Here is a 23,984-nt window from a genome sequence, read left to right on the forward strand (position 1 = left end):
CATTTTGTCCCGATGCCTCTCTTCCAACTTTCGTCATTCTGAATAAGCAGAGGAAATTTGAGGACAAGATCAAATTAAATTACATTTTATTCATCACGTGCTCTTAAACAACAGGTGTAGACTAACAGTGAAATGCTTACTTATGGGCCCTTACCAACAATGCAGAGAAAGAAAAAAAGAGGAATAGAAAAGTAAAACACATAATAATAAAAGTGATAATAAATACAGTGAGTAACGATAAATTGGCTATATACACAGGGTACCAGTACTGAGTTGATGTGCAGGAGTATGAGGTAATTGAGGTATATGTGTACATATAAATAGGAATAAAGTGACTAGACAACAGGATTGATAGTAAACAGTAGTAGCAGTGTATGTTAAGAGTCAAACAAAGTTTGTGCAAAAAGGGTAAATGCAGATAGTCCAGGTAGCTATTTGGTTAACTATTTAATTAACTTATGGCTTGGGGGAAGAAGCTGTTCAGGGTCCTGTTGGTTCCAGACTTTGTGCATCGGTACCGCTTGCAGTGCAGTAGCAGAGAGAACAGTCTATGACTTGGGAGGCTTGAGTCTTTGACAATTTTTAGGTCCTTCCTCTGACACTGCCTGAAAGGGGCAGAGAGATGGGCCACAGAATGATTACTTCTTTTGACCCAGCATGATTACTGACTGACTATGTGCACAGCCATACAGTACTCAGAATTCAGAAATTGTTGCCAAATCATCTGAAAGTAAGTCACTTTCACTTCCCTAATGGTGTCAGACTAGTGTGACACGGCTAACAACACACAAAGGACCAAAAAATATGGTAATATTTTCATTTTATTAGGATCCATAAGACAAACAGAGGACAGTCAGTGGCCTTGAAACAGTATCTTTAGTTATATTTGGGAAGTGATCGATTCCAGGCTGGCTGGCAGAAAGCACAGTGCCTGGGGGTAGATGGGGCAGGCAGGACTCTGGCCGCCACAAATGCCCAGTTATGCAGTACAGCAATAAGCAGCTTCTGTAGCTTGTAGCCAATAAACAGTTCCCCTTTCACCCTCCCCCCCCCCAAACCCCACAGCGAGCTATGCACCCTACCCCCATCACCCAGCCTCAGCTCTCTTTATAGCACACAACATGCAAGCCACACTGCGGAACACAAAACGCAAGGCTGCCCACAAAGCCATGGACACTTGCGATATCAAACTGACCATTAGTTATGTTGACCTATATCTGTCCAGCCCTTTGTGAAGTGGTGGGGTACGATTCCACTAATGGCTGCTTAAGGTTTCTGCTAATTAACTGCCATCAACCAAAAAAAGAGTCAAAGTAAACAGCAGCAACAGAAGAGCCATATCGTCAGGACCTATTACCTCAAGACTTGGTCTTGACCAAAATTACAAGCAACAAGTCATAGAGAGGCTCCAGAAGTAGGTCAAGGCAGACAGCATTGCAATGGAGAATGACTTGTTTCAAATGGAGACGCTGATAAACAAAAGCCTGTCTGCCCCTAGGGAGAGCATAGCTCAGGGTTTACAGTCTTAGCTGTGCAATCCCCGCACCCCCCAGAACCCCAACCCCCATAACGCCAGCACTTCCCTCGGTTTCTATGCCCTCATTGCGAGGCAAGCATCGAGCACCCCCCTCCAGCCAAGCGTTAGAGTCGCCTAATCAATGTCACTCAGGTCAGTCCATTTTGAGGGCGCCCCCATTTTATTCACAGCTTTCTTCTCCATCTTCATACCCATATGTAATGTAACCCATTAGTTCCCAGCTCTGCACTCCTGGCTCCTGGGGGAGAAACCATCTCCCCTGGCAGCTTTTAGCCCCTACAGTACCTGGTGTGAAGTTTAAGGGCCCTAAAGCATGAGGCACTCCCATTAAAAGCTCTGTCTGAGCACACAGGTGCCATCATCAACTGGCTACCTGCCACTTTCTCCTATCTTCAGATGACATTTCCCAGGACAGTTAATCACGCTAGAGGGTTTCGAATAAATACTTCATAGAAAAAGGTACACGAAAAAGCTTAGGCCTACATTTGTAGGCTTTTGTGTATTTATAAAAAAATCTATACAAATGTTAATCACAACAAAACTCTTGAAATATTGATCATTTGTTTTAAACTAAATAGAAAATAATCTATATTTTGTGGGTTCCCATTTTCCAAACTGATTGAAATCTAACATGACGTTTACCTTGGTCCCTTTCTGTTCCAGAACCACCATCCACATTGACAGGTAAGTGTAATATCAGTGTGAGTAACAGAGATGTGTATTTCCATAAAGCAGACGCACACAAGGTAGGCAGGCAGGTTGCACCATAAAACTGTCTTTGCCCTGGGCCCCCAGGCCTCAGGGGCCCCTGTCTTCCCCAGGCAGTGTGAGCCTTCCCTTTCCATCTCTGGTTAAGCCGGGGGAGCCCCGCAGGTCACATGGAAGGACTAAGATCAAACATCTCCTAAGCTACCCATATGCCACGCTTCAACCAAACATCAACATCAGCGGTCAATGCCTCCAACTAACTACTTAGGCCTACATAGGAAACAAATCACTATTTAGCATTCACTAACCACAGGAATTAGGCATCACACTTCTGTCTGTACTCTTTATTTTATCTGATCATTCCAAAGGACATTTAAAATAGTAAGCTATGCCATATTACACAACATGTATTTTGTTGAAATCCTGGTACAATACTCTCAAGACAAGTTACAGGACAATTCTAACAAATTGTGAGAAAGAATGGATAACATATGTAAATTATTCTAAAAACTCCCCAACAGAACAAATGGGAGTCAGTGAGCAGTGTACTGTCAGAGGACTGAGTCAGTCAGCTTTGTCCAATAGTGTCCATCCTGTGAGCTGAACTTGGCAGTTGGACAGTTTGATGCCATTTTGCTGGGATGACACTGATCGACAATCCTCAGCACCTTGTCAGAACAGTTTCTCGATGGGGCGCGGGGGAAGATACAATAACCCCCACTGTGGCCCCGGGCCCAGGCACATATGCTGCAGCCTGCTCCCGGCTGGCTGGCCGGCCCTGTGTGTTTGGAGATGTCAAATACTTTCAGGCTGTTGTAAGGTGTGAACTGGACTGGAACAGAACAACTTGGTGGGGGCTCTGCTGTTAGAGCAGGACAAAGGGCACCCCTCATTGGTGTCCATGGAAAACTCCTCCTCTGACGCACAGACAGCATTAACACTAGAGGTCGACCGATTAAATCGGAATTTAATGGCCGATTAATTAGGGCCGATTTCGAGTTTTCATAACAATCGGTAATCGGTATTATTGGCCACCGATTTGCCAATTTTTATTTATATATATATATTTTTACACCTTTATTTAACTAGGCAAGTCAGATTAAGAACACATTCTTATTTTCAATGACGGCCTAGGAACGGGGGTTAACTGCCTTGTTCAGGAGGGATTAGGGGGTTCGTTTTTGCAACCTTCTGGTTACTAGTCCAACGCTCTAACCACCTGCCTTACATTGCACTCCACGAGGAGCCTGCATGGCAGGCTGACTACCTGTTACGCGAGGGCAGCAAGAAGCCAAGGTAAGTTGCTAGCTAGCATTAAACTTATCTTCATAACAATCAATCTTAACATAATCACTAGTTAACTACACATGGTTGATGATATTACTAGTTTATCTAACGTGTCCTGCGTTGCATATAATCGATGCGGTGCCTGTTAATTTCTCAACGAATCACAGCCTACTTCGACAAACGGGTGACTTAACAAGCGCATTTGCAAAAAAAGCACTGTCGTTACACCAATGTACCTAACCATAAACATCAATGCCTTTCTTTAAAATCAATACACAAGTATATATTTTTAAACCTGCATATTTAGTTACTATTGCCTGCTAACATGAAATTGTGTCACTGCTCTTGCGTTCATTACTTGGCTCGTTGCGAACTAATTTGCCAGAATTTTCTTTGGTGATGTTTTTTTCTTCTTCTTTGGTCTGTAGACATTACCGAGCAGGTAGAGATCCTAGCTCTGGTATTTAGCATAGCAGCACAGTGATGGGAGCAGGTGCCTAGATATACGAACGTGATTTACTCTAGTCTGTGCCTCCTGCCCTTGTCTGTACTGACACTACTGGCCATTGTCCTCTTAACCCAGTCTGCTCAGTCATGGCTGCTGCTGTGAGCTGCCTGTCTTTTGTTCTTGCATCTTCCCCCACAGAGCTGAGAGTAATGGACCGTCGGCCAGCCTGGATTATTCATGAACAGCAGGGACGTGTGGCGGGCGGCTGGAGAGGGCTAGGACGACAGCACCGTCACAGCGTGACTCCCAGCTCAGCTTGTGCATGAGGGACGGTACTCCACAGTCCTCTCTTACCCTGTCTCTCTGGTATGTGGTGATCACCAAAGCATCCCAATGAGGGGACAAACAGAACAGAGAGAACTACTCTGGGAGGAGGAGGGGGTGGATTAGAGCTGGGGCCAACAGCATTCCCTCCCTCTGCCACGCTGCATCTCCTCACAAAACAGCAATACACACACGCTGGATCCATGTGTACTATAAGGAAACACTGCTAAGACATTCAAAGTTCCACACAGAACTATTGGTCAAAAAGAAAAAGGAAGCTTTACAAGTGACGTTTAAAGAGGAAGGCATTATTCCAATGACACATGCAGACAACCATAGAAGGCAACACAGGCAGACGATGCCGCAGGGAAATCCGGGGCACATATTAATTCCTGCTCTCCACAATCCTCCCGCTGTTTACCGTATGATCCATGACTCATAGAACACAGTGCATGAGATCACCTCTCTTTTAAATCATGCTTTTAGTGAGGTTGTCTTTTTGTTCCTGCGATTCAAGTCAGCCCTACCGTTGATAAAGACTTGGGATCCACAGAGAGGAGGGTTGCCGGTTTTAAGGGGGTTGTTGAGGGGAGTAGGGGGGTGGGCAATTGGCCTGGCTACAGCATCCCCCAAGGTATTGATTCTTATGCCAAATCAAAATGTGCCTTCTCCAAGAGAGGCTGGGCTAATCTGTCAACCTCAGCAAACACATGGTCCAGTAACTCACCCCCTCCATTCCTGTACAGTATATCTCCCACTGTAAATCTGGTAAACAACGAGGTTGTTATTCTTCTTTAGGTTCAACAATAGCTCAGTCTGTAGTACTCTAGTGATTTGAACCCTAAAGAACACAAGCACTACAGACTTCAGACAGAAACTCTCCCCTCTGACCATTCCACTTCCGTAACCATCTTTGTTTACAGAGGCAGTGTTGCTTGTATCCTGTGTTGTGCTGCATTTTTAAATGCTGGGAAAAATAATGGACGTGGGAAGAGTTGAGGAAAAGTGACCATTGCTGATAGCCGAACAACCAACCAGACAAACAGAAAGATCTGAGGAACAGAGGATTGCTCTTTCTAACATCACATACTGCTTTTCACTCTCGCTGATGTCCGTTTTGTTGCACTAGTGCTTTCAGTGAAGAAAAACAAACTATATTTCAAAGTGATGTTATTACCCTCCTAGGTAGCTTCTGGGTCAGTGCTTACTGGTGTACAGATGGATTTAGATCCAACAGGATCTCCTTGGTTTAGCCTATTCCTGTGATGTGATATAAATAGCTGCCTTGATGTTCCTATCACTGTTGATGTAATGAAAGGAGAACACTACAGCTGTACAAGTATAAACAATGGGGGCTGGGGGTATGTCAATCAATATTCCTAATAGTTTTTTGACATGCGCTAATAAACAAACACATATTGGTTGAGCTAATATGTGAGCAGCACTACAACATCCTGGATCTATTAGTCATCCTGGAGAGGTGACCACACACACTCTCTGTGGCGGCGCCAGGCCAGATAGATTAGTGCTGCTGGGAATCAACATGTTCTCAGTCCAATGACCAAACAATCAAAACATCAGAACTCCGTACCTCCAGTTCCATATCTGTGTTAAGTTACATGCTTAATTACTACACAAAAACATGCAAATATGTGCTTTCTAAAAGCCCTTGTAACTTGGAATAATATCCTCCTCGAATCCCTACTTCAGAGCTACACTAGCTTTCTCAATATCAGAGCTGCTCGCTAAAGAAAGAGGGCCGGGCTTCCCTGGACTGGGAGATGTCTCATTAGGCTTGTCCCTCAGATACTGTGATCCCAAAATACTGGGGCCAACAGCTTTGCCAGTCAAAACAGTGGGCCTCAGATGCGCAGGGCACACAGAGCCTTTTTCCTAGCTTGACACATCTGGATGAATAGAGCGACGTGTGCCTGAAGGACGACTCCCCCCACCTAGTTGTGCCACTGGGAAAGGACCTCTCTCTGACGGTATTCCTCTTATTGTTATTCTAATTAGCTTTTGGGAAAATAGCTGACGGGCATGCACACACCGACACACACACACCGACACACACACACAGCGCTAAAGCTAATTTGCAGTGAGATGGAGAGGCGGAGCGCTCTGGGTGGGGGTAGGGTCGGGGCAGCCGCATGTGAGATGGAGGCCCTGATGTCGCCCAAGGCTTCAGCCAAGGCAGAGGGTGAAACGGCACAATAATCAGAGAGGTAGACAGGAGGGACCTGTGTGTGTGTGTGTGTGGGGGGGGGGGGGGTCTAGCTGAGCCACACACAGTTGTCATTAGATGATCCCTGGGAAAAATGCTCCCTAACACCTCCTCTACTCTCCTCTCAGCACCAGACAGCACTTAGGATCTATTCTCATTGATGAGAATTAAGGAGAATTTTGAGAGATTGTCGGGAGGTATCGATTCTCAAGAGACATTACTGTAATGTAAACTTCTGTATTTCTCACGTCTCTAACGCTACCTTTGGAGGTCGCACACAACACTCGCCCGACAGTTTCCCCCCTCTAAGCAGTGCAGTGTAAACAGAATTGTTTCGTTGAACCCAACATTCATACAGCAAAAATACAGCTGAAATGTATAGACATTTTCATTATATTTGAGACTTTTATTAAGTTTTCACCTGTTACTTTCTGAAATTGTTGCCTTAGCTTTAAAAAAGGGAAGCTCAGTGTTTTCCCCCCTTGAATGCTCTGAGCCACCTTCCTGGTAAGAAGAATGCAGCAAGAAGCTAATCAATTCACCAAATCAAAACCAATTTTATTTGTCACATACACGTGTTTAGCAGATGTTATTACTGGTGTAGCGAAATGCTCGTCTTTCTAGCTCCAACAGTGCAGCAAGTAATATCTAACAATTTCACAACAATATACACAATATACACAAATCTAAAGCAAAGGAATGGAATTAAGAATATATAAATATTTGGGTGAGCAATGTCCAGGGAAATGATCAATGTTTTCAGTCCTATAATGCCTTCCATGATATTGATCAAATGAAGCCTGGCATGTTATAAGGTAGCTTCAATAGGCTGAAGCTGATATTTTCTGTCCGTATGAGAGGGGTAAACATTCATGTTTAATATGCTAACGTTACTAGCGATCTAGCTGTGTGGTCTTGCATGCTACATTTAATATGTGTACAAATGAGAAAATAAACCCTTTATTTGTCTGCACTGGCTTGTGAATTGTTTAGTTGCATTATTCAAAATTGTAGCTAATCGGTTTTAGAGGAAAAGTTGCATGTTTTGTTAAATCATTTGCAAGCTTACTGGCTAGTCAGTGGCCACTGGCTAAGTTACTGTGATACTGATATTTACGGTAAATTTGGAGCTGCCAAGCAATAATGTCACATAGCCAGCCACAACAAAAGGTAAGGCAAGGATGGCATGTAAATTGAAATGTTTACGTACATATTATGTGAAGTGTAATCTCTTCGCGCTTCCTCTCCTTAAATGTCCATCAATGAGAATAGCCCCATAGTTAGCTGCTGGGCAGACCTAAGTCCAGATATTTGCTATGTACACTGAGTTTACAAAACATTAGGAACACCTTTTCTTTCCATGACAGACTGATCAGGTAAATCCAGGTGAAAGCTATGATCCCTTATTGATGTCATCAGTGCAGAAGAAGGGGAGGAGACTGGATAAAGAAGGATTTTTAAGCCTTGTAACAATTGAGACATAGATTGTGTATGTGTGCCATTCAGAGGGTGAATGGGTAATACAAAATAATTAAGTGGCTTTGAACGGGGTATGGTAGTAGGTAAGAGGCGCACCGGTTTGAGTGTGTCAAGAACTGAAACGCTGCTGGGTTTTTCACAGTTTCACATCTGTATCAAGAATGGTCCCCCACCCAAAGGACATCCAGCCAACTTCACTGAACTGTGGGAAGCATTGGAGTCAACATGAGCCAGCATCCCTGTGGAACCCATTCGACAACTTGTAGATTCCATGCCCCGAAGAATTGAGGCTGTTCTGAGAGCAAAAGGGCGTGCGACTCAATAGTAGGAAGGTGTTCCTACTGTTTTGTAGACCCTAAACGTATACAGAGGTGTTTTTATCCCCCAAAAAATGTCACCTTTATTTAACCAGGTAGGCTAGTTGAGAACAAGTTCTCATTACAACTGCGACCTGGCCAAGATAAAGCAAAGCAGTGCGACACAAACAATACAGAGTTACTCATGGGATAAACAAATGTACAGTCAATAACGCAATAGAAAAATCTATATACAGTGTGTGCAAATGTAGTAAGATTAGGGAGGTAAGGCAATAAATAGGCCATAGTGGCAAAATGATTACAATTTAGCATTAACAATGGAGTGAAAGATGTGCAGAAGATGAATGTGCAAGTAGAGATCCAGGGATGCAAAGGAGCAAAAATTAAATAACAACATGGGGATGAGTTAGTTGGGTGGGCTATTTACAGATGGGCTGTGTACAGGTGCAATGATCGGTAAGCAGCTCTGACAGCTGATGCTTAAAGTTAGTGAGGGAGAAATAAGACTCCAGCTTCAGTGATTTTTGCAATTTGTTCCAGTCATTGGCAGCAGAGAACTGGAAGGAAAGGTGGCCTAAGGAGGAGTTGGCTTTGGGGATGACGAGAGAAATATACAGTGCGTGCTATGGGTGGGTGCTGCTATGGTGACCAATACTTATAGATGACCTGGAGCCAGTGGGAATGGCGACAAATATGAAGCGAGGGCCAGCCAACGAGAGCATACAGGTCACAGTGGTGGGTAGTATATGGGGCTTTGGTGACAAAACGGGTGGCACTGTAATAGACTACATCCAATTTTGTTAGTAGAGTGTTGGAGGCTATTTTGTAAATGACATCGCCGATAGGATACTCACTTTTACGAGGGTATGTTTGGCAGCATGAGTGAAGGATGCTTTGCTGCGATATAGGAAGCCGATTCTAGATTTCATTTTGGATTGGAGATGCTTAATGTGAGTCTGGAAGGAGAGTTAACAGTCTAACCAGACACTACCTCTATACCAGGTGGTGTCAGAGGAAGGCCCTTAAAATTGTCAAAGACTCCAGCCACCCTAGTGATCATGTTCTCTCAGCTACCGCACGGCAAGTGGTACCGGAGCGCCAAGTCTAGGTCCAAAAGGCTTCTTAACAGCTTCTACCCCCAAGCCATAAAACTCCTGAACATCTAATCAAATGGCTACCCAGACTACTTACATACACCCCCCCCCCTTTACACATCTGTACTCTCTGTTATTATATAGGCATAGTCACTTTAATAACTCTACCTACATGTACATATTACCTCAATTACCTCGACTAACCGGTGCCCCCGCACATTGACTCTGTACCAGCACCCCCTGTATATAGTCTGGCTATTGTTATTTTACTGCTGCCCTTTAATTATTTGTTACTTTTATTTTTTGGGGTCTTTTTTTTTTTTAATGCATTGTTGGTTAAGAGCTTGTAAGTAAGCATTTCACTGTAAGGTCTACACCTGTTGTATTCGGCGCATGTGAGAAATACAATTTGATTTGATTTTCGATTTGATCATTTGAGTGTCACCCGGATTTCTGTTTACTACATTACATCTAGTCTATTGGACCAGTAGGGCACATCTGAGAGAACAATGCCACCTATCACTGGTCACAAGCATCACCCCTCATCACATACCCGCTCCTCGTCCACTAGTCTACATTCACATCTCTTTTGGGCTGGGGGTGATGTCACCAGCTCAAGAGTACAGGAAATTGATATAACTCAACACTGTTTTTGAAATATTAAGAGCTGCTGTAGATATGATGGGTAAGGACACTGTTTATTGTGACTGTACTGTTAGGAACCTTAGAGCCCATTGGTCCCCCTCTGTCTGGTGTACCCCAGTCTGCCACATTCACCACCATCCTCCCCCCATTAACAGCTTAATCTGCTCTCCCTCCAACGGCAGATAGCTCATTAATGCCCAATCGGCCAGCGCAGGGGGCCGCTGTCAGAGGGGGAGGGAGCCTATGCTTGAATTCCGCCAAAGCAATTTGAATATATAATGTGCCAACAAAGATATAATCACAAAATCCTATTCAGTGATTAAAGCATACTTTAATTGCACACACTCAAAATTGCTAAACAGAAGGACTGATGTCACCTATCCGTATTCATCTCTTCGATTTTGCATATGTTCAATTACAACACTCGCTGGCTTGCATATGCCTTACATATGTTTGTGTTTACTTAAGCTACATTCTGTATCAGAGTACTTTATTATTTTCTGATGACGCGCCATAAGGAACAGTGCAGACAGAGGGAGAACAACTCCACGGCTGCCGTAGCATCCCCCTTTCCTCATCTCAGCTCTTTCATGTCTACACAGAGACAACAGGCGTGGAGACATGGGGCTCCCTCGGGTTCACCAACTCCCCAACCTCCTCCCCAACCTCCTCCCCCTCTCCAAACAAAGCCTTTTCAGTTGCCAGCCTGACCCAGTAACCTGGCTAGCAGCCTGGGGGTATAGTGTACCCTCTCTTAGGGCCTGTGTGAGCACACAGGCCAGCGTTTGTGTACAGAGCAAAGTCACTTTGGTCAATGCAAGGATTAGAGCAGCTCCTTTTAGACAGGGCTGATTGTGTAGTAAATGTGCAGTAGGCTAGCAGGCAGCGCTGGGGAGGGTGCTTTAGTGCCCGGCTAATCTGGTTGGACACAGGCATCTTTCTTTACTGCTGCTTCACAGGAATGTCTTCTCCCTTTCACTGCCAAGTGTTTCTGTAGATTATGTGCTAGGTCTGACTACACTCAGCATCAAGGATAACATGACACATAGCTACAATTAAACAAACCTGGTTAGCAGTATTTATGCATTAGCATATTATCACATATTTTTCTGTGTAGTCAGATAAAAATCACAAACATGGTCCTGGAATACTGTGAGAATACCAGGTATATGCTTCCAGTTTTCAGAATAACTGGCAGTACTGTAGTTGTGTAAATAAAGACTCTGTATAAACATTGCTGTAGCGTGACTGATTGAATCCAGTTCTAAATCTTACATGGAAAGCTGAAGCATAACAAACCCAAACTCACACATACCACAAATGCAAAGGTCACATTAAACACTGATAGTCCCTTTGCAAGGCAGTCAAGCTTTTAATATATTTATAACGACAAATGTGAGAACAGCTCCATTCTTAATGTATATCTCTATAAGGCAACAATAACCACCAGCTGAACAATAGAACAATATCCTCACGACATGTGCAATCTAATCAGGCAGGCCTTCAGGGTTTAGTCAGTGGATGCATGCAACTGAACTGCCCTCTTGTTTCAAACCATGGTTTTGAGTCTCATAAAAAATGCAGTGGAGGAACTGTTACCAATGTGCTGCCTGTACGGCAAATCAGAACTAATTAAAGCATTTAATTTCTGAAGCATTAGAAAGGATGTGCAAAAACACATTCATCTTACCCCCTGGCTCCCCTTGAAGCAAATTGCTGGCTGATTTGGTAAGGATCCCTGGGGAGAGACAAAAAGAGGAAAGTGGTTATCATGTAATATAACAGACTCAAGCATTGCAGGTAAATAAAATACCATTAAACCTAAAATACATCAGGTAAAATTAAATATTGAAATTAAATATTGTTATTTAATAATAAATATGACATATCTGGTCAAGCTCTGCTAGTAGATATATTTGCTGCGGTTACACTCTCAATACCGGCAATTTTCCCCACAGCAATAATTACTTATTCATCAAGATAAGAATGTATTAAAACAATGCTACTTAGTTCAGTGGGGCAAATTATACCATTAGCTAACCATCACAATAATTATAGTTTCCCATCCCTTATTTGCCCCAATGACCGAAGTACAACCTCTTAAATGTTAATTCAATAATAAAATGTCGCACAGATCAATGTTGCTTCACCACTAATCTGCACCGCAATGTCTCTGATTAATCAATCTAGAGCACAGAAAACTTGTTTCACTCAACCAGTTCTCATAGTCAATTGGAAATTGGGGAGGGAGGGAAGGCGATAGAGAGCAAGAGAGAGTGAGAGAGAGGGGAGAGAGTGTGTGAGAGAGGGGAGAGAGAGTCAGAGAGAGGGAAGATCTAGAGCAAGTGAGAGAGTGGGGAGAGAGTGTGAGAGAGGGAAGATACAGAGCAAGTGAGAGAGAGCAAGAGAGAGGGGAGAGAGAGTGAGAGAGGGGAGGGGAGTGAGAGAGAGGGGAGAGAGTGTGAGAGAGGGGAGATACAGAGCAAGTGAGCGAGAACAATAGAGAGAGAGGGGAGAGAGAGAGAGGGGAGAGAGAGAGGGGAGAGAGAGGGGGGAGAGAATGTGAGAGAGGGGAGATACAGAGCAAGTGAGAGAGAACAATAGAGAGAGGGGAGAGAGAGAGAGGGGAGAGAGAGGGGGGAGAGAGAGAGTGAGAGGGGAGATACAGAGCAAGTGAGAGAGAACAATAGAGAGAGAGAGGGGAGAGAGAGGGAAGATACAGAGCAAGTGAGAGAGAACAAGAGAGTGAGAGAGAGGGGAGAGAGAGAGTGATAGGGGAGATAGAGAGAATCAAGGAAAAAGCCTCATCACAAAGCTTTTAGAGTAGAATCCCATTTTCTCAGCTGATTTCTCATCAAAATGACTAAAGGTAGAGGCAGGCTTAAGAACTAACTCTACCTTTGTTTACAAGTGAGATACATTTTATCATTCCTCCGTACTGTGACTTGCACAAACCTGCCCTCCATGTACAAAGCTGTCCTCCAAATAAGCCTTTATGTAACTGTAAAGAGGTGACCACACTGTGCATGTTTCAAGTGTTCCTGAACAGTCAAGAAGGATCAGTACCTGTATATGACTAGTATGTAACATTGGAGAGAACAAAAACTGTTATCTCTGAGGTACTCCTAGCATGATACAGGGTCAAGAGATAAGAGCCATTATCTGAAAGGTACAGCTGCAGCCATGGTCAACAGGCCTGTTTATCTATTGTAGATGGTTTTGGGAGAGGTCATCATGCTGCTCTCTTTCCCTCTGGTCATTGCTCAATAGGCCTACAGCTCGTGTTGTATTTTAAAGGGGAGGCTTATTAGGAATCCATTTGTTTTATGGGTCAGTTGCATGATGAACATTACGGGCTGGCACTTAATTTACTCATACAGAGTGAAACCCACAGAAACTGATAATGACCTGACTTAACCTTGTGAAGAAGCATGATGAACTAAATCCCACACTGTAGTTATACATATTTGGTTAATAAAAACTTGACTTAGAAAAAAAGCCTATTGAAAAGAGAGCAGACCCCTGCATATATACGTTCTATCTGTTTACATTCATGTCACTACAGCAGGTGTGGGAGTTGCCATGCATTTTCATTGGGAAATGCAACCCATAGTTTAACACTGCCTGATGGACGATAATCTCTGGAATTGGGCGGGCTTCTAAACGTTTAAAGGGCAAAACAACGCCCAAGAGCACAGCAACAAAACTTCCCTGCCGCCCGCCCGCCCGCCCGCCACCCAACAAACAACAACGGACTCGGGGGTTGGGGTGAAACTGACAGAGCCCCCATCCAACTTCTGTCCAGATTTACAGCAATTGACTATAGAGGTATCCAAGTTGTCCCTACTTTTCATAGTTACTACACAACTGCCTGTTGTAGGCTAAGTAAAATACTTAGTACTACTTAAGTCGTTTTTTGGGGGGGTATCTGTAAAGACAATATGTACTTTTTACTCCATACATTTTCCCTGACACCCACAACTACTCATTATATCTCAAATGCTCAGGCAGGACAGCAATGTGGTCCAATTCATACACTTATCAATATAACGCATTGTCACCCCTACTGCCTCTGATCTGGCAGGCTCACTAAACACAAATGCTGCGTTTGTAAATTGTGTCTGAGTGTTGGAGTGTGCCCCTGGCTGTCCGTAAATTAAATAAAACATCAAGAAAAGTGTGCCATCTGGTTTGCTTAATATAAGCATTTTAATTGACAGCATTTACTTTTACTCAAGTATGACAATGTAGTACTTTTTCCACCACTGTACTTAAGTACATTTAAAACCAGATACTTTGACTTTTACTTGAGTAATTTCTATTAAGGTATCTTTACTTTTACTCAAGTATGACAGCTGAGTACTTTTTCTAACACTGACAACAGGCACCAAAGGTATTTTTTATCTCCAAAAAAACACATAGGCTAGGCTACAGTTATTTAGAAATGCTTACTGCATATTATCCATGTCACATAGGCATATGGTTATTAGGCTACACATTTTTCAAAATGATAAACTGCAACATTATCAGAAACCATGAGAGCTTATGTAGGCTATTTTACTTTTAAAGTAACACGATTGCTGGATAGATTTGCAATTTTACAATGAATGTTGAGTGCCATTATTCGCAGGTAGGTTAAAGCGCTGATGAGAGCATAAATATGGTCTTACGCTATTTATTTTCAAACTCTAAGCATTATTTCTTTGTGTTTCTAAATGACGAATAGATGTTTGGACTATTAAGTCACATAAAAGATGTTACTTCGAAACATCAATGATCACAGAGGCTATAGACTACACTACAAACATGCACCACCCGAATGAAAGTTAAAGCAAACGGAGGACATTTTCAAAGCAATCTCAAATTGTGTGTTGGATGCTGTGGCATAACTTCTATGGTCCCATATAATCAAACAACCATAGACCACTAAAACTGTAAACTATGCCATCGATCAATACACCATAGATAGCCTACAGTGTTCGCACAGTGTACAACAAGCACGATAAACGATAGGCTACTAGGTCGCTGACACTTTTTGAACTTGATGGAACTTTTTACCCAGTGGTCTACCTCTTCTCATTGCGATTAGACTATAGTCGGAGTTTCCAATTAAACAAACACCCAAGCAAGAGCAAATTTAAACCGGATGGGACATACCTTAAGATTTTGATAGGCTTCAAGCGTTCGAATGGCGGTATCAGTTAGCTTGACGTGATACAGAGTTTTATTTGGAACGTTTTTGTTGATTTTTGCACAGGAGAGCCCATACCGATGCTCCTGTCTCAGCGCTGCCATGTCTACAACTGAGGTAAATTGGCGACATTCTCTGTGAAACGTCACTTGGATCTAGGCGGAGTTAACGTTGCATGCGTTGCCGTGATCACGTCACACACGCACACACACACACACACTCACACTCACACACTTCATGTACATGTCTTTGCATGTCTTTGTTTTGATATTACAATGACAATGTCATACTGTAGGTTACTTTAGAAGAATGTTTGCATAGGCGGTCTTTTCTTCCTACTGAATGAGAAGGAAAAGGAGGAAAAGCTCTCTGTTAAAATACACCCGCATCTAGAGAGCCTTTCCCTAATAGACTGAAAGCAATTTGAGGTAGACCTATCACAGAAAAAATGCTGAATATATAGTATCAGCCTACTGACTCTATGTCACCAAAATCTTTTGGAAAATTGCTTGTGTGACACAACAATGCTATGTTTTGGTATGCTTCTATTGTAAATAATAATGAATCATAATCATTGTTATTACTATATTTCATGTGATGATGATTATAATATCATCTCCCTATTGGGTAATAAAAAACAAATATATTTATAACCTAGGATCCAATTTATTCTACAGCCCTGAAGTCATAATAATCGCCATATTGAAAACCATGGAAATATGAAATCTAGAAAAAAATATTTTAAAAAACAATTTAGATTAAAAATACCAAAATATATTCTGTTGATCTGGCCAATCCCGTGCTCGCAGACAGATGATGTGAAACGGACAGTGATGAAAAACGAGGGAATTTGGGTTAATTAAAGGCATAATCCCTAACAGTCAAGATGCTTGGGCCTTGGATTAATGAGGAGCTCTCTCACAGTCACAAATGGAGTCTTTAATTGCCATATGGCTGTCTGAGATTCTCTATGACTATCTGAACCAGACTATATCAACAACACTTATCACAGCAAATATATAGTGTACAGTGCAGTATGCTGTCTAATGACAGTAATGTAAGAGGAAATACTGAATTCAGACCCTAAAGATTATCACTGTGAATGCTCTTGTCGGTTGTAGCTACTATGTGGGATAATATACCTCAGGAGATTTAACAATCCAAATCCAAACTCTCTAGTGATGGTATTAAGGAATCATAGAATGCAAAGTGTGGCTCTTGTGCAGGTGTATGTTAGTCTCATGTTTAGGGTCCTTTCTGTGAATCGCTCTAAGATGTTTTGCAGTGCAACAGTGTTAAGGAGGTTGGGGCTAAAACAGAGGGGGTCATAAAAACATATATATGTACTATTAAAAATAATTTGATTACAGCAAAAAGTAGATACTTGGCATTGGCTTTCTTTAGGGCATTTAGTTTAACTCAGATAACCATTTCCCCATTGAGTGGTCATTTAAATCATTCATCTAACATTATTTTGAGATTTTCCATCCAGATAGTTTGCATATTTTTTAAATCAGTCTATACAGAATTGGTACAACAAGACATCCAGCTATAAGTGTAAACCTGTCTATCTCAATACCCATTTCAGGTAAATAACCATAGCAAGCTGGAGTCTTATATCTCTCTCACTAACTTTAAGCATCAGCTGTCAGAGCAGCTTACCGATCATTGCACCTGTACACAGCCCATCTGTAAATAGCCCACCCAACTACTTCATCCCCATATTGTTATTTATTTTTTGCTCCTTTGCACCCCAGTAACTCTACTTGCACATTCATCTTCTGCACATCTATCACTCCAGTGTTTAATTGCTAAATTGTAATTACTTCGCCACTATGGCCTATTTATTGCCTTACCTCCCTAATCTTACTACATTTGCACACACTGTATATAGATTTTTATATTGTGTTATTGACTGTACGTTTGTTTATCCCATGTGTAACTAACTCTGTGTTGTTTGTGTCACACTGCTTTGCTTTATCTTGGCCAGGTCGCAGTTGTAAATCAGAACTTGTTCTCAACTAGCCTACCTGGTTAAATAAAGGTGAAATAATAAACAATTTTAAAAAAATTCACTGAATGGCTCATTTTACCTTCAGTCAAATTGGGAAAGTGGTCTTAAGTTTAGACATGACAGTCTGAATATTTTTGTTTCACTTTTCCTGTTGCGACATGACCAGAAACAGCAATGACACACACTCAAAAAAGCAGCTTTTAATAACTGTATACAATTACTGCAATATCTCAGTAACTTTATCTGAATTAATAAAACAAATATTTTATATTATGTTGACACAGTGCCAAGGGATATCTAACAGACACTCCAAATAATGCACACAACAAACATTTGTGTCATTGTTTCAAAACAAAAGCTGTTTTCAATTAAATTGTGAGTGCGTTTTGAATTGAGGGCTGTGTATACTGATATTGGTTGAAGACTGCCATGCCATGAGTTATTAAGATAATACACTCTAGTCACTACAGGACCGAGCCCTGTCTTGTCTTGAAAGTGTTGTTTACTGGTTCCTCTTCCACAGAAGGTATGTGGCAACCCTAGAAAAACCTGTTCTGTTTGTTGAAATATATTATCCCCAGATCTTATAGTAATATCTAGATTGTGCCACTCAAATGTTCCTGTTTGATTGATTTTCCCTTCAAATGTATTAGAGGATTAAATCAGTGAAAGAAAGTGCATACATTGTTGCTGATAAGTATATTAAAGGGAAATCCACTCAAAAAAAGCACCCATCGTCTCACACAGGTCATCAGGGCCATTCTAGGTCTCCCTCTTAACACTTGTCTACTTAAAAGGGGAAAATAAGATCTTGCCCCACATAGTAAAACAAAACTGAACCCAAGACGGCAGTCGCTGAGATCTTATTGGTGGAAAGCATTTATGGAAACGGCATGATGGAGCAGCACGATGAAGTCATTAAGAAGCTTACAGACTTTCAAGAAGATTAGATTTTACTCTTCTAATCCTACAGTTTACAGCCGCACAAGCCTGCTGACCGAATGTGCTTCATTTGTTGTACAATTTCTTTCCATTGATAATTTCTTGTTGCTCCTAACTCTCTGGAATATGTAGGCTAACAAGGAGTAGCAGGATTGATAGGAGATTGAGGTGAGACTGTGTATAGCTCTAGTTGATAAAACAAAGCCTTGGAAAACAATTGATGCAACTGGGATTTTGGGCTTGTTATGGATGTTTTTAAATTGGATTTAACAGGAATTTATGTGGATTTCGGTTTTCATAAAAACTACAGACCGCCGCTAATGGATGAAGGCACTTCTCAGCTGTAACTAGACCGAACGACTGCTTCCACACTACAGAACCAACCGGCCAGGCAGGCAGCGTGGGGATAGATAGGCCGGAGGAAGCTCATCTCTTGGAGGCCTTTACAGATGGTGTCCATTGCTCCCTGTATTGAGATGGAGACAGAGCCCTGCCCTGGAGAGCAAGAGAAGCGGGTTGTGGAGACCAATGAGCCAGAGTTGAATGAGGCCTACACAGGTCCTGGTGACAAGGACAGTCAGAAAGAGAAGGAACTGTCCCATGGACCTCAGCAGGAAGATACGGAGCCCCATGGGGGGGGAGACCCCAGGATAGAATGCCAGGGTGGAGGGAACGCTGGCACTACATTAAACACCCTCCCTATCACAGAGAAGACAGAGACCCCCTGTGTGGAAGAGAGGAAGCTGAAGAAGACCCCCAGTTTTGCAAAAACAGTGAGGTTCAGCGAGACAGAGTCTGTGGAGGACAGGGAGAGCTCAGAGGAGAGTCTCTTCCCAGACCATGAGATGGTGCAGTGGATCTCCTCCAGCTTTGAGGAGCTGTTCCTGGCTGAAGACTGGGAGGACATCACAGGTATGTTACTCATTCAATACAGTCATCATCATAAAACTTTGGTTTGTTGAAGCAATATTGCACTCATGGCAAACTTTGTTGTTCTATTGTAAACACATTTGTTTGTCAATTGTTGTGGCACTGCCTGTAATTTGCTTGCAAACAAATTCTACAGATTTTTTTTTTGAGTCATGTTTCTTCGTGGTCATGGCAATCTAATTAATGAAATTATGTTTCATTTAAACTGTATTACACGACATTATGCCCTTTCCTAATAGTTTTCTCCAAGTGCCTCTTTGATCAACAACAAGCAGATTAATCCTCTGCTTCCTCTTTCACCCTCCCTCCTCCTTCTCTCTGTCCGTCCCTTGATCCTTCCTTCTCCCAGATGACCGGCTGTTGAGGAAGAAGGTGCTGGCGCCTGGCCCCCAGAAAGCTGAGCACCCAGCCTGGGGTCAGGAGGTCACAGTCAAAATGCAGGGAGTGCTGGAGGATCGGAGTGTGGTGGAGAAAGACCCTAAACTGGTGTTCGTCATCGGAGAGGGAGATGTCAACCAGGTGGGACCTAAAGACATTCTGATTGACAACAGGACAGGTTCCAACACACCTGTCCTGCACCCTGTCACACACAACTGCATAAACATAACACGGGGTTGGACTTATCCTTCAGAGAATGTACATGTGATAGCTATAGGTCTCAGTGTAGCCATAACTCAACAGAATTGGAAATTGTCCATTGGTATTCTATATTTCTATAGTGTTTCAATGATTGCGAGGTAAATTAATAACTGTTCATCAATGGATTTTCATATGTGTGCAAATAAACCATTAACAGTGAGGGAGCTGTGGGTAACACAGTGCTTTTTGACACACAGGCCCTGGAGGAGTGTGCTATAGCCATGCAACAGGACGAGATCACATTACTGCTGGCAGATTCACAGTACACCTATGGACTTCTGGGAAGGTAAACACCGCTGGGAGTATCATGATCAACAGCACCACTGTAGGGAAAAGACAATCACAACAATAATATATACAGTTCAAGTCAAAGTTTGGACACACCTACTCATTCCAGGTTTTTCTTCATTTTTTTATATTTTCTACATTGTAGAATAATAGTGTAGACATCGAAACAATGAAATAACACATGGAATCATGTAATAAGCAAAGAAGTGTTAAACAAATCAAAATATATTTTATATTTGAGATTCTTCAAAGTAGCCAGCCTTTGCCTGAAACAATGAAATAACACATATGGAATCATGTAATAAGCAAAAAAGTGTTAAACAAATCAAAATATATTTTATATTTGAGATTCTTCAAAGTAGCCAGCCTGATGACAGCTTTGCACACTCTTGGCATTCTCTCAACCAGCTTCATGAGATAGTCACCTGGAATTCATTTCAGTTAACAGCTGTGCCTTGTTAAAAGTTCATTTGTGGAATTTCTTTCCTTCTTAATGCGTTTGAGCCAGTGTTGTGTCATGGTAGGGGTGGTATACAGAAGATAGCCCTATTTGGTAAAAGATCAAGTCCATATTACAGCAAGAATAGCTCAAATATATTTATTTAACCTTTATTTAACTATGCAAGTCAGTTAAGAACAAATTCTTATTTACAATGACGGCCTACCCCAGCCAAACCCAAATGACGCTGGACCAATTGTGCGCTGCCCTATAGGACTCCCAATCACAGACAGATGTGATACAGCCTGAATTTGAACCAGGGACTGTAGTGTCACCTCTTGCACTGAGATGCAGTACCTTAGACCACTGCGCCACTCGGGAGTCCAAATAAGCAAAGAGAAACAACAGTCCGTCATTACTTTAAGACATGAAGGACAGTCAATCCAGAACATTGACATTTTCTTCAAAGTGCAGTCGCAAAAACCATCAAGTGCTATGATGAAACTGGCACTCATGAGGACCGCCACATGAAAGGAAGACACAGAGTTACCTTCCACATCTCAACATCAACTGTTCAGAGGAGACTGAGTGAATCAAGCCTTCATGGTCGAATTGCTGCAAGGAAACCACTACTAAAGGACACCAATAAGAAGAGACTTGCTTGAGCCAAGAAACACAAGCTAATGGACATTAGACCGGTGGAAATATGTCCTTTAGTCTGATGAGTCAAAATGTGCAATTTTTGGTTCCAACCGCTGTGTCTTTGTGAGATGCAGAGTCGGTGAACGGATGATCTCTGCATGTGTGGTTCCCACCGTGAAGCATGGAGGAGGAGGTGTGATGGTGTGGGGGTGTTTTGCTAATGACACTGTCTGTGATTTATTTAGAATTCAAGGCACACTTGTTATGGCTAACACAGCATTCTGCAGCGATACGTCATCCCATCTGGTTTGCGCTTATCATTTGTTGTTAAAACCCAAACATAGACTTGGCCATCCATCACCCCTCATTTTAATAAGGAATGTAACATATATTATCACGCTAAGAGGCAGTCCTAGTGTACCTTTCTGATCAGAGGGCAGCCTGACTAATGAACCATTAATGGGAGCAGATGGTCTCCTCCACTCACCATTCACACTCGGCCAGAAGCCTCTACCCTCTCTCACGCCCTATGGGATGACACCACTAAAATTACAGCCAATGGCTTGGGTTTACAACCCACGCCCCATTAATAAGCCATTGTATGTATAGAACGTAACACATTGACACCTGTGGATCCGAAACAAACTCATATCATACTTCACATCCAATATTTACTTCAACATTGTAACCTGATCATTATTTTTCAAATTACCGCTCAAATTACCGCTTCAAATTACCGCTTGAGTTGTAAAAGAAAACTAACTGAACGAAATGGCATAAATTATTTGCTGGCAAATGTTAAATGTTATTAGTTATTTGCTGGCAAATGTCATGCTACCTTCATAAAAAGTATAAAATAATTTTGTTCATCCACAGCCATATAACTGCGTGTTTCTAACAGGTAAACAAAATAGGATAAAGCTAATGAACAGTGTGCCACGCAACATGTGTAATCTCCCACATAGATTACCCAATCATCATGTTGTTTAGGATCTTCCTCTTGATATTTACAAAGAACTGAATGTAGCTAATTGAGATGAGACAAACAATTTGTGGACAAAGCAGTATAAAGATAAAACAGCTGTCCTATATGTAAAGATTTGTTGTTTGCGCTCTACTTTCCAGAATCGTTTCTGACGATCCATGAGCAAGGGTTCCCTTAGACTGTGTCATGCCTCTGTGTGGTTTTATATTTCTTGCCAGAGCCTGATGCAGTGTAATGTGTGCATTGCAAGTCTTCGCCTCTGTTACGTGTGGTCCTATGCTATGTGTGAGGTCTTGTTTGTATTGAGTTTGTGGAGCTCTCGAGGTCCAGAGTAGTTGTTCAATTCTATTTTAGAAAAAATAGGGGTGAGAGGAAGGTGATCCTCTGAGGTGAATCTCTCCCTCTGTCCCTGAGGTGAGTCCCCTGGTCTCTCTGTTTCTGAGGTGAATCTCTCCCTTTGTCCCTGAGGTGAGTCCCTTGGTCTGTCTGTTTCTGGGCTGAATCTCTCCCTTTGTCCCTGAGGTGAGTCCCCTGGTCTGTCTGTTTCTGAGGTGAATCTCTCCCTCTGTCCCTGAGGTGAGTCCCCTGGTCTGTCTGTCCCTGAGGAGAGTCCCCTGGTCTGTCTGTCCCTGAGGTGAATCCCCTGGTCTGTCTGTCCCTGAGGTGAGTCCCCTGGTCTGTCCTTCCCTGAGGTGAGTCCCCTGGTCTGTCTGTCCCTGAGGTGAGTCCCCTGGTCTGTCTGTCCCTGAGGTGAGTCCCCTGGTCTGTCTGTCCCTGAGGTGAGTCCCCTGGTCTGTCTGTCCCTGAGGTGAGTCCCCTGGTCTGTCTGTTCCTGAGGCGATTCCCTGGTCTGTGAGTAGACAGAGAGGCAGGCAGACAGGCAGGCTGGAGCTCAGTTAATGATTGTTTTGATGCAGCTGATTAGGACTGTGTACTGTGGAGTCAAATTTAGCCCTTCCCCTGAGGTAGTCCTCCTGGGCCCCGTGCCAGCTCCTAAAAGGGTGGTGACTAAGCTGTTTGAGTAAATTCTCCCTGCTGTGATGTCCATCAATGAAATACAGCTAGTCGTGTCTCAGAGGCTTGAAGCTTGAATGAGATCTTTTTAGAATATTTAACAGAGAGTTACAGAAACGAATGAAACCAGCCATATTGCTCTTTATACCATGATGTGATTCAAAGTTGAAGGATGGTAAAATAATTGAAACTAAAATGTCAAGATAAAAGCTACTTTAAAAATAATACCATGCAGTGTATTCTATTTGCAGAAGAAATGTGACAGTCCCAGTGTGTACAAGGCATAAAATGACAGAGACAAAGAGGGAGAATGTCATTACTCTCTACCCATTCTCTAATGGATACATTGATTGAACCCTGTTGGTCGCCTGTTGCAGACAGCGGCAATTTCTTTGTTGAGAGCACTTCACAGCTATTTGTCTGAATCAGACAGCCTGATTCACTGGTAGGGATGCACCTGGCGTGTTGTGTGGGTGCTGCTGCACCTGATCCTAAAAGACTTGGTCTGATGGATTATTACAGTGATGGTTTTACAGTATGTTAGGATATGGCCAAGGAAATCCCTGGAACAGTCTTCATGAGCAGCAATTTACCCGATTCCATACGACAGATAGGCTGGTGAGAGGTTTATGGGGTAAATCGAGTGGAAAGCACACTGACATTTGTGCTGCCAGATCTGGCAGGAATGAGCCATGGAACATAGCAATAAAGGATTGACTCCATCATCACAGCCGTCTCTGACACAAGCATCTTATGTCAAAAGCATCCTGAAACAGGGTCAGAGCATTTCCGGAGAGATACAGACTGGACTCTGTAATTTGCCACATCATAATCATA

At 42.6% G+C, this 23,984-nt stretch overlaps 2 protein-coding genes across 3 annotated transcripts in view; one reads left to right on the forward strand and one right to left on the reverse strand.

Annotated features, from left to right (window-relative positions):
* The window catches only part of LOC115196723 (RNA polymerase II elongation factor ELL2), a 38,863-nt gene extending 23,481 nt beyond the window's left edge, over positions 1–15,382 (reverse strand). The window contains exons 1-2 of the mRNA XM_029757591.1: positions 15,221–15,382; positions 11,754–11,801 (exon numbers count right to left, since the gene is read on the reverse strand). Of these exons, the coding sequence (XP_029613451.1) occupies positions 11,754–11,801; positions 15,221–15,358 (186 nt within the window). The 5' untranslated portion in view covers positions 15,359–15,382. The remainder of the gene's footprint in view (positions 1–11,753; positions 11,802–15,220) is intronic.
* Positions 15,383–18,193: 2,811 nt separating this feature from the next.
* Positions 18,194–23,984, forward strand: part of LOC115196724 (peptidyl-prolyl cis-trans isomerase FKBP8-like) — a 50,974-nt gene continuing 45,183 nt past the window's right edge. Inside the window, exons 1-4 of one of the 2 annotated variants that reach the window (XM_029757593.1) lie at positions 18,194–18,378; positions 18,521–19,122; positions 19,490–19,659; positions 19,977–20,065. In XM_029757593.1, coding sequence (XP_029613453.1) covers positions 18,660–19,122; positions 19,490–19,659; positions 19,977–20,065 — 722 coding nt within the window. In that variant the 5' untranslated portion in view covers positions 18,194–18,378; positions 18,521–18,659. Of the gene's footprint in view, positions 19,123–19,489; positions 19,660–19,976; positions 20,066–23,984 lie in introns of both variants that reach the window. The other variant, XM_029757592.1, reaches the window with a different exon arrangement.

The sequence above is a fragment of the Salmo trutta genome, chromosome 7 (genome assembly GCF_901001165.1).
Source record: "Salmo trutta chromosome 7, fSalTru1.1, whole genome shotgun sequence".
Classification (NCBI taxonomy): domain Eukaryota; kingdom Metazoa; phylum Chordata; class Actinopteri; order Salmoniformes; family Salmonidae; genus Salmo; species Salmo trutta.